This window comes from Humulus lupulus, chromosome 2 (genome assembly GCF_963169125.1).
Source record: "Humulus lupulus chromosome 2, drHumLupu1.1, whole genome shotgun sequence".
NCBI classification, from domain to species: domain Eukaryota; kingdom Viridiplantae; phylum Streptophyta; class Magnoliopsida; order Rosales; family Cannabaceae; genus Humulus; species Humulus lupulus.
The window spans coordinates 18133010-18143892 of NC_084794.1; the positions used below are offsets into that span (position 1 = coordinate 18133010).

Genomic DNA, 10883 nt, shown 5'->3' on the forward strand with positions numbered 1-10883 from the left:
ATGGCTTCTAAAATTGTGGGCTCTCCTAGAAAGGTTCTTGCTGTTCCAGTTCGGTCCCGGTTAGCTTCTTCGCCTGTCTCTCAGTCTCCTCCGTCTGTGCTCGTCCCTGCTGACGGCTCAAATATGGCTGTTGCGATTGATCCCTCTTCAGGTAAATCATCCGACTCTGTTCTCCCTAATATTCCTCTTGTTTCATCAGAGGCTGTGAGTGTTAAATCTGCTATTGGGTCTGTTAAATCAGTGCGTCGAAACATTAAGTCTGTTGCTCGTAAACCCTCGTCTAAATCCCTTCCTTCTAGGTGTGTCACCCGTTCCCAGTCGTCAACCCCTGTCGGTGTGTCTTCCTCTCCTTCCCCATCTATCCCTTCTCAACCCTCGCCGTCCAAAGGTTCTACCAAAAAGAGGTCTTTAGGTCCTGAGTTGCTTCTTCCTCGGAAAAAGCTTTCCCAGCCCTCTACATCTCATTCTCCTTCTCCTTCGGTCCATCATAAAAAATCTGGGTCTTCTTTGGGTTCTAAACAACCTCAATCTTCTCCTGTGATTAAAAAGAAAAAAGCATCGTTTCCCAAGTCTCCTGCTCCTCCTGCGTCTGCTCCATCTAGTGGTAGTTCTGACCTTCCCCCATTAATGTTCTTTTTCAACACTAGGAAGTTTCAGAAGTATAAAGATAGTATGTCGTTTCGACTGTTAAATGTGGAATCAAATGTCGTTTTAGATGATTTTCCTCGCTTTAAAGAGTCCATGCTTTCTAGGGGTTGGATTAATTCTGTCTCTAATCTACTCATGCCATCTCAGAATCTTGTTCGGGAAATTTATTCTAATATTGACAAACATATTTTGGAATCTTCTAATCCCAATCAGTTTAAAGTGTTTTGTCGGGGCAAGTGGTTTCGTTTTTCTCCATCTACTATTGCTAAAGTTCTGAATTAGCCTGTGGTTAAATCTCCTGTTTTTTGCTCTGACTATTCCCCTGACTTACACTTGGTTGCTGCTGAGTTAACCGGTTCTCCTGAGTTTAAATGGCCTGATAATAAGGGTGCCATTCCTGCTACTGCCCTTACATCATATTATAGGCTTCTTTTTCGGGTTGCTCTCTCAAACTGGTTGCCTAATACTCACAAGTCTACTGTGGGTACTTATTTGGCTCGATTTTTGTTTGTTGTTGGCACTGGAGTGTCTATTGACTTGTCTACCATCATATTTGATCGGATTTATAATGAGGCTGTGGCTCGTGGCACAAGGTCTTTCTTACCTTTTCCATGTCTACTTCATCGACTGGCTCTCTCCATTTCTCCAGAGTTCACTGCTCAAGAGGTTTTTCTATCAGTTCCTGCAATTGACAGCAATCTTCGAAGTTTAAAAGTTCCTCAGGTTTTTCCTTCCACTGATCCAGCCTCTGATCCTGTACTGCCTGGTTTTCCAACTTCTGGCTGGAGGTTTATGCTGTTTGACTATATGCATCAGTTTCGGGCAAGTTTCAATGAGTTTGTGTCTTCTTACAAGAAGGATAGACAGCGCACTTTGCAATTTGAGAGGAGGGTCTTGGCTCAATTGGCTCAAATTCGAGCTTCATCTCAGGGGGAGTCCAGTGTTCCTGGTGCATCTGTCCAAGGGGAGTCTCCAGATAGACCTGAGCCTCAGTAAAATGGGCTACAATTCTGATCACTGAGGGGGAGATGTTTTAATAGTGTTCAGTTGTTGTTTAGTTTTTCTGTGCAGACTTTTGAATGTTGTTGGGTATTTGTCCTTGAAGGGTTTGGCTGTTTTTTTTGAAGTTGGTGGTGTAATATGTGTTTTGTTTTAGGTTTATGTTTAGTGGCTGTTTTACTGACTTTATTCTGCACTGATCATAATTTTTTCCAAAGGGGGAGATTGTTAATGACAAGTTTTAGCTCTTGCTGTTTGTTGTCAAAAATTATGCATGTTGTCTTGTCTAGCTTTCGATCTATTTTATCTCAACTGTATAAAGGGTTATCACTGTTTTGACAGGTTAGTTATTAGTTAAAATAATAATGGTCTTTTCCAGCTGGCAGTCCACGTGACAAGCCCTTGTCACTTGTTTCTGTTCCTTCTATATATAGATCATTATGCTAACCAGAACAACTAACTCTTTGAGAAAAAAACCCTAGATTGTAGATCTTGTTTCTTGGACTTTTCTTTATGGTGCAGAGATAAGTGTGGAGAAGAAGCTAGTGATCTACTTGGGCTATTGAAGAGGAGCAGCTAAAGCTTGGAACAGACATTCACTGAAGGGAGTTCAGTCGATTCTTTGAAGGGAGTTCGAAGAAGGATCTCTGTCAAGTTTTTGCTATAGATCGTAATTGGTTACTAATTGATGTACATAGATTGATTTGATTGTACAGTCAATCTATATTCTGTATTGCTGGTTGTAAGTTGTATTTGTAAACTCTGTTTGAATAATTTCAGTTCTATAATAAATCTTCTTGAAAGATTACAAGTGTTTCATGGTCAATTAATAATTGAGTTTTTGAGTATTAGGTTCTTTGATTACTGTAAGTAATTAGAAACAATCATTAAAGTAGCACACCCACTTTCATAAGGTTCCTGCCTTGACCAATATTCTCATATATAAAAACAAAACCAAAACCCAAAAGGAAGACAAAATAACAAAAAGGAAGAATATAATAAAACAAAATTCTCAAGATCCACCTTCCCATATTGTGCTTTCAATTGTCTTGGTATTCACTTGATTGAATTGTCCTGCACAATAGAGGTATCAAAACAATCAGAGAAACTTACTTATTAACATAATCCCTAATGATGATCATCATTAAAGAAAAGTATATGTAATTAAGAAGCTGGTACAGATATCAGTTAATAATAACATGTTCAATCTAAATAATTAAAAACAATCCCTTTATTAATTACCGGAGAGATAGTACTGTTGATTAAAACCACCGATGGAGTATTGTTGCTGGTGTTGCTGTAGTACTACTGGAACAACAGAGTCAACAGTAGCAGCAGTAGTAGTACTAGCATTCTTCTCCATCTGCCTTATTTTCTCTGGATTACTTTGACCATAATTTGAGGAGGAGTAACAACTAAATGGGCTTTGATCCACAATAACATTCCCATTGTCATGAAAATTATAACTCAAAGAGTTACTACTATTAACAATACCATTAACCATTCCATTTTGACCATTAATGTTATTGTTCCCATTAGTACTAACACCACTACTAGTACTATTCCAACCTACCAAACCAGATAAAGACTTATAAGCTGAGGCAGTTGTTCTTTGGTTTATTTCATGGCTTTTGTATATCTTAAGTTCATCATAGACCTTTCTGTACTCAGCATAAGGCCCCAAAACCGGGTCCTTTTGCCTACAACAAGCTTCCCACACCAAAGAATCCACAGCTTTTCGCCGATCCTCGTCGGCGACTACGTTTTTGACCATCTTTGTCACATTGCTTACACCAAAAACTTTGTGCACGGCTTGGAATTCTCGGCTCCTTTCGGCCGGGAAATAAGGCGCCAATATGCAGCCTTCGTGGCATTTTTTCCTCTGATGCTTGCAAGCTGCGCAGGCTGGTTGAGCTGCTGCTGTGGCCCCAGCACTAGTTGTAGTTGTTACATTTCTTTGCATCCTTATAGTAAATAAAGATTATGTTTAACTTAGTCAAATTTAAAACCAAAAGTAACTTTGTGAGACACAGAAAAATAAAAAGGAATAAAAATGAAAATTAATACGTATTCGTTAAACAAGAAATGAAAAAGGGTATATACAAACCTTGTCATGTTATGTGGTGTGGTGTTTTGTATTTTTATTTTATTTTTGGTGTATGTGTCTTTGTTGTCTGGTTTTCTTTTTTTGATGGGGAAATGAAAAGGTGGTGTTTGTATAAATAATAACACAAACTAGTGGATCAACATGTAAAGATGGCATGGCTATATGGTTACAAGAATTGGGGTTTTGGAGGGTTGGATTTTGTGGTTTAGGTAGCTCATGGGAAGAGAAAGAGATCATATTATGATATAAAATATATATATATTATATGCATTATTTAATTGGGAAGAGGATATAGCTTGTTTATTATTGGAAAAATGTATTCATTTTATTTCCCAAGGAAGAAAAATTGGAAAACCTTAGCTTAGCTTCTTACTTGAAGTGATTTTAGAAGTTATGATCAAATGCTTAAAACAGTGATGGGAGGTTTCTTATAAATAGTTCCATTTTTGTTAACTCATTTCTAAATCAGACTCAATTTTCAAGAAATTGACATCATTTTAAACAATGTGTTTTCCTGTCATTCTGTTTAGGAAAGTAGAAACGACATGTCGTTTACTCAAAGAGGATGCCACATCACTGGGGATTATTAAGTCCAGGTTGTCATCTGAACAACTAGGTTCTTACCTTTCTTTTTTTATTTCAAGATGTGATATACTTGTTTAATCAATCCCTATGAATGATATGGAACAGATCATATAACTTTTTTTTTTCTTTTGGGGCAACAAAGAATGTCCAAGTACCATATTTTAGTGGGAAATGGCCAAAGATGAGAGGTATACCCACCAATGAAATAAATAGGAACAAAAAGCAAAAAACAAATTATAGATACAGCAATCTGTCCTGCCCTGCATGATAATTTATCACTGTAAAAATGCCCTCTCCTTCACTTTTAACGAAATAGAAAAATTTAAGGCTAACAATTAATTGATGATATGCTGAAAATAAGAGGTTTTGAAGAAAAAAAAAATGTAAAACATAAAAGTTGTAGCGGTCTATCTATCATCTTAGCTTTTAAGAGAAAAAATTCACGAAATTTGGAGATGTGTAAAGAGGGATATGACCAAATATTGAGGATATGTATTAATATGTGGTGGTGGTAGTAATATCACTGTCATTACTCATAATTGTAATCCAAACTTATTATTGATATATTTTTTTCTTTTCCATTTCTTGAAAAAAGCTTATTAGTCATAGGGTTTGGTTTCTGATTCTTCATATAATTTGAAGTTTAAATCTTAGAGGAGGTAACTTTCGATATCGTTCAACACTTAAAAGATACCAAAGACTAAATTTCATATAAAAATTTGCTTCAACTTACCTTTTCTTTTTCACACAAAATGAAATCAAACTTCAAATAAATTTGAACCTCAAGCTGCATGTCCATATTCATATACAATTATTCATTGATTTATGAAGCTGTCAAGACTCAAGTAGATAAAAATATAAATATATAATATGGGGTCTTACTAATTGATAATATATCAGACATTCTTTATGTAATATCAAATAGTCAGAGTCACTTAAGAAAGCACAACATGAGTGATTATTACAGCATGGCATGCTATATATATATATATATATCTGTTAGGTTAGCCCTAGCCTAGATTAATAATACCTCAAATCATCTCATATGAAAAAGAAAATGAATCTATTATATCTATAATGTATATGTTTGACACTAAGCTCGATGATTGACTCTATCTCTATAAACTTTGTCTGTCTAATTATACCAAATTAATGTCACCTTTGAAAGTGACTAATTATATATAGATTAACACCTTCCATTCCATTGGAGATTGTAATATGAGAAAAGGTAAAGAAAAAATAAAAAGATTAAAGAACACCAGACCAGTGGCTGAGATGACTGGGAATCTGTTCTTTCTTTTTAATTATATATTTTATAAACATTGTTGACACCTCGTAACTAGCAAAAGGTGATAAGAGCATTCTGGGCATTGAATATACTGATGCCACATTATTAAATGTAACATTTCTGTCTTTCTATTATATTGAGTAAAATATATATATATATATATATGTTTAAGAATATGAAAACTGATGAGAGCCATTCATTCAATTCTTCCTTTTCATGATTTTGTATTAATTTAATACCTTAATAGATTGATTGTTAATTACCAGATGAGATGAGAGAGTATGAAACAATATTGTTTATGTGCCAAAAAGTTGCTTTTGTAAAATATTGTTAAGGAAGCCTTAGAAAATTAAACTAATAATTATTATGGCTACAATTTGCTGCAATACCAGCTAGTCAGGTTCCACTTGCTCACAATAAGGCGTTATAGTCCATAAATCACTAAAAGAGAGACACTCTTATATATAAAACTTAATTACATATATATATATATATATATCTTTGAGTTTTGATACATACCTCCAACCTTGCATGAACCTTTTGTGCATTCAAATGAGTAGTCCTTTTCAATTAAATAAAAGTAAAAATTATTTTATTTTATTATATTATATGGATATTGAATAGTAACATTTGTTTGTAAATTATCTTTTTATTTAATTATAGACCTGTCCCACAAATTTAAGACAATATAAATGTCCAGTAAATTTTTTATTGTTTAGTAATTCAGTCCTTGATAAATTCTTTTTGGCAATTAAGACCCTTCAATTTTAAAAATAGTTACAATTAAGTTCTTTATGTATAATTTTGATATTTCTCTATAAATATTTTCACACATTATATTATATAGAAATAAAAATATATCATTAAAAAACAAAAGAATTTTGTGAAAAATAAACGGTAAAAATGTGATTGTATTTATTTATAGAACTCGAGAATTATATTTATGGACTTCAGTGCCAAAATATGATGAAACATAGAAGAAAAAATTTAATTTATGCTAAAATCCCAAAAAAAAAAAAATTGGGTCTGACCTCTGTAAATAAAAAATGTTGATAAATAAGACCCAACAGGTAAATTTGAACTGTTGATGAATTATAGAGTAAGCTTGAAGAGTAAAAGTAAATGCAAAGTGACCCACTTCCGTTGTAGCATAGAACTCCATACATCCAATTAATTAAACTTGCTTTGAGCTTTAAATTGGAATTGGTTTATATATATTTTTTTTCTTTTTTCTTTTTATACACATCATTTATAGTACTTTTGGGTAATTAAGCAATGTTTATTTTCTCAAAACTCATGATTCAATCCCTCCCTTGTCCCACACTTAACCAACTAACACGAGTACCAAACACCTCTTTTCTTGGTCTTTAGCTCTGGCCTTCCCCTTAAAGGAACAGAAAGCCATTGGCAATCATAGTAAAGTTAAAAGAATAATAAAGGAACATAGCTAAAGTGGGTTTGATATGAGGCCCTAATATCTTATTAAATGCCCACCTCAATGCCCCTCCATTTCTATTCAAAATTCAAACTCACCACCACCACTTCAATTTCAATACCCTCTTTTCTTCTTCTCTTTTTCTCTACCTAAACTTGCTACTACTGCTTCAATGGAGGTGGAGATTCTCAAAACAGAGAAGAACATCAAGCTTTATTATTACTAAAAGGGTATTACTCAAACCAACCAAACAGGGGTCATACTCAAAAATGAGTACTGCTAGATTCATCAAATGTGTCACTGTGGGAGATGGAGCTGTTGGGAAGACCTGCATGCTTATCTCCTATACTAGCAATACCTTCCCCACTGTAATAATTCCTTTATATATATATATATGCTCTATATTGTTTTTGTACTTATTTGTTATCATATTATAAGTTCATCCCACTAATCATAATGTCATTTTCTTAACTTCTGATGTGCTAGGACTATGTTCCAACAGTGTTCGACAACTTTAGTGCTAATGTTGTAGTTGATGGCAGCACTGTCAACCTGGGTTTGTGGGATACTGCAGGTGAACACTTTTCTTAGAAGCTTTTTATGCAGATTGAGTTGATTCAGTTTGTGTTGTTAATGATGATAAAATTTGGTGATTGCAGGACAGGAGGACTATAACAGGCTAAGACCTTTGAGTTATAGGGGTGCAGATGTGTTCTTACTAGCTTTCTCTCTTATTAGCAAAGCTAGCTATGAAAATATTTCCAAGAAGGTTGTTGGTCCTAATTTTCCATTTCATTATTTGTTTATTTCTGATTAAATTATATCTTAAGCTTTAAGTATCTAACACCGTTTTCATCCAGTGGATCCCTGAATTGAGGCATTATGCTCCAACCGTCCCAATTGTGCTAGTGGGGACCAAACTTGGTATGTTTCAAAACTTGAACCCAGCTGGAACTAGCTAAGAAGAACCATTTGAAATTTAGCCTAAACTTTGTGTTAAAATCTGAATTTGTGTGGCTAATATAGATTTGAGGGACGACAAGCAGTATATGATTGATCATCCTGGTGCTACACCAATCACATCAGCACAGGCAAGTCACTCTCTCTCTCTCTCACACACACACACACACTCTCTAATAAAAAAAAGATAATAAAGAGAAAAGGAAGAATCTTTTATCACCATCATCACTTTTTTTTTCCACAAAGAAAGCCTGTTATTTCCAATACCATGGATTAGACTATAACCAATGGTTCAATATTGTTGCAGGGTGAAGATCTAAAGAAGGCAATAGGTGCTGCAGTTTACTTAGAGTGCAGTTCCAAAACTCAGCAGGTTCATTTGTTTTCCTAATAAAAGTATTTAAATTTGTTTTCCAGTTTTCCCAATTCAAAAAACAAGAGTGTACCAATAAATACTTAATAATAGATTTGAATGCAACATAACTATTATAGTAGTGATAGCATATGAAAAATATTGTCCAAAGCTGCATTTACTTTTCTACCTCTTTGAAACTCCTTTTTCAAAATTTATGTCCTTCAGTTAGCACTTTTAAGAGCATTTGTTCTAAAGTTATGGAAAAACTATTTATTTCCCTTTGGTTGATTACACCCTTTTTCCTCTGTTTTACCAATTATTATTAACCTGCCCTTGAAATTTGCCAAAGTCACATTTTTTGTCTACTTTACCAATAATGAATAGTATGTAAGAAATTTGATGAGTATAGTTTTGCTTTTTATGTAATTCTCAAACTAACTTTGGCCTTTTGTTGACATTTTTCCAGAATGTGAAGGCTGTGTTTGATGCAGCTATCAAGGTTGTCTTGCAGCCTCCAAAGCCAAAGAAAAGGCGAAAGAAGGCCAAACCTTGTGCCTTTCTCTGAACCAATTTTCATGGTTATTGTCACAGCCAATGCCAATATTATCAAAGACATTTTCTTCTCTTTTTTTTCTTCTTTTTGTGCCAAACTTGAGATTCCTTTGTTGTTTTTTTATTTGTTTTTAATGTTTCTCTATATGTAATCATATTGTGTTTTTTTTAATATGTTTCTCATCATGGATTTGAAGGAAAATCTATTGTAAGTTTACATATTGTAATCTTGGTCATGAAAAAAAAAATAGCAAATAAACAGGACTTTTGTTAGGTTTCATCAGTTCTTTTCTAGCTGTCTTCACAGATTGTTAGTCTTTTATGGACATATTAATGAAGCCACAATTGTCCCAGCCAATTGAAGGGATGAAATTGAAATCCAAGTAGTTGATTTGAATTATCATGGGCTGCTTGGTTCACTTGTAGCTTTTTGTTTAAATAAATTAATAATGATTATGAGAAACACATAAAGCAATGCTGGAGAAGAATTAGTCGTGTTGGAAGAATGTGTGCAACACTATTTCACGAGAAATTTTTTAGTACGACTCACTATGTGTTGTAAAATATAGAGAGTAGCAGAGCAAAAAATCTCAGAGTGAATGAATGTTGAGCTAAGAACCTTCTCATTTATAGAATCGGATACAAGAGTAATAAAAACAGAATTACAAGAATGCCCTTTTAGAACTAAACAAGATTACAACTGAATTAAACAAACTTATCTAGCATAACAGCCTAGCCACGTGGGTTCTCTAACAGCCCCCTCAAGTTAAGTGGTCTAGGAAGAACAGTTAACTTGCGACATAGAGTAGAAAACCGAGTATGAGAAGGGGATTTGTAAGAATGTCGGCTACTTGGTCATCCGAAGGTATGTATTGCACATGAAGCTGCTTACAATTGACCATGTCTCTAATAAAATGGAAGTCAATTTCAATGTGCTTAGTCATTGCATGGAAAATCGAATTGATGGCAAGATGAGTAAATTAAATATTATCACACCACAATGTTGGAGTTGTAGATAGATGAAGCCTCAGCTCATAAAATAGATGTTGGAACCAAGTTAGCTTAGTTGCAGCATTGGCCAAAGTTCTGTATTCGAATTCAGTGCTGCTCCTAGAGACTACCTTCTACTCAGTCGAGGACCATGAGACTATGTTATCACCTAGGAAGACACAGTAGCCACCTATGCTTCTCCTATCATCTGGATTGGAAGCCCAATCCGCATCAATGAAGGCTCCTAGGTGAAGATTGGAGGCAGTTGTAAGTGTAATGCCATGAGCTTGAGTTCCTCTCAAGTAACGAAGAATCCATTTCTGCAAACATGTTGCGGATGTTGGATGCTGCATGAATTGGCAAGCACGATTGACAGCAAAGGAAATGTCTAGACAAGTCATGGTGACATTGAAGAGAGCCAAAAATTCTTCGATATTTAGTGGGGTCGCTAGAGCAGTACCATCATTCTTGGACAATGGTTTGCCCATTGAACCGGGTGTTGGAGCCGATTTAGTATCCAACATGGCAGTCATAGTTAGGATATCTTTGATGTACTTCTGCTGACAGAGATGAATTTGATTAGTAGAATAGGTAACCTCAATACCAAGGAAGTAATGAAGAGTACCTAGATCTCGGACATCAAATTTTCGTTGTAGTTGGTGAATACCCCAACCAATATATTGAGGGGAAGAGCTTGTAATTATGATGTCATCGACATATACTATGATGATGACTAGAAGATTTGATCGGTGTAGTACAAACAAAGATGATTCAGATTTGCAACCTTGATAACCCCAAGCATACAAGGTCGTGCTTAGCTTGGAGAACCAGGCCTAAGGGGCCTGCTTTAGACCATAAATTGCTTTTGAAATTTTGCACACATGAGAGGGATTGGAGCTGTCAATGAAACCCGGAGGTTGTACCATGTACACTTTCTCAGAGAGATCGCCATTAAGAAAGGCAT

General features: G+C 34.9%; 4 protein-coding genes across 4 annotated transcripts; 2 read left to right on the forward strand and 2 right to left on the reverse strand.

Annotated features, from left to right (window-relative positions):
* Positions 1 to 1644, forward strand: LOC133813994 (uncharacterized). Its single transcript, XM_062247017.1, has 2 exons — positions 1 to 867; positions 931 to 1644. The coding sequence occupies exons 1-2, from the start codon at positions 1 to 3 to the stop codon at positions 1642 to 1644; spliced, it is 1581 nt and encodes a 526-aa protein (XP_062103001.1).
* Positions 1645 to 2659: 1015 nt separating this feature from the next.
* Positions 2660 to 3610, reverse strand: LOC133813995 (LOB domain-containing protein 2). The gene is made up of 2 exons (XM_062247018.1): positions 2890 to 3610; positions 2660 to 2721 (listed from the first exon to the last, which is right to left on the reverse strand). The coding sequence occupies exons 1-2, from the start codon at positions 3608 to 3610 to the stop codon at positions 2660 to 2662; spliced, it is 783 nt and encodes a 260-aa protein (XP_062103002.1).
* Positions 3611 to 7037: 3427 nt separating this feature from the next.
* LOC133817406 (rac-like GTP-binding protein RAC2) lies at positions 7038 to 9209 on the forward strand. Its single transcript, XM_062249917.1, has 7 exons — positions 7038 to 7430; positions 7549 to 7636; positions 7722 to 7831; positions 7923 to 7986; positions 8089 to 8153; positions 8330 to 8395; positions 8844 to 9209. Exons 1-7 carry the CDS (start codon positions 7332 to 7334, stop codon positions 8940 to 8942), a joined length of 591 nt encoding a protein of 196 aa, XP_062105901.1. The 5' UTR covers positions 7038 to 7331; the 3' UTR covers positions 8943 to 9209.
* Positions 9210 to 10053: 844 nt separating this feature from the next.
* Positions 10054 to 10452, reverse strand: LOC133813996 (uncharacterized mitochondrial protein AtMg00810-like). Its single transcript, XM_062247019.1, has one exon. It carries the CDS (start codon positions 10450 to 10452, stop codon positions 10054 to 10056), a length of 399 nt encoding a protein of 132 aa, XP_062103003.1.
* Positions 10453 to 10883: the final 431 nt, after the last annotated feature.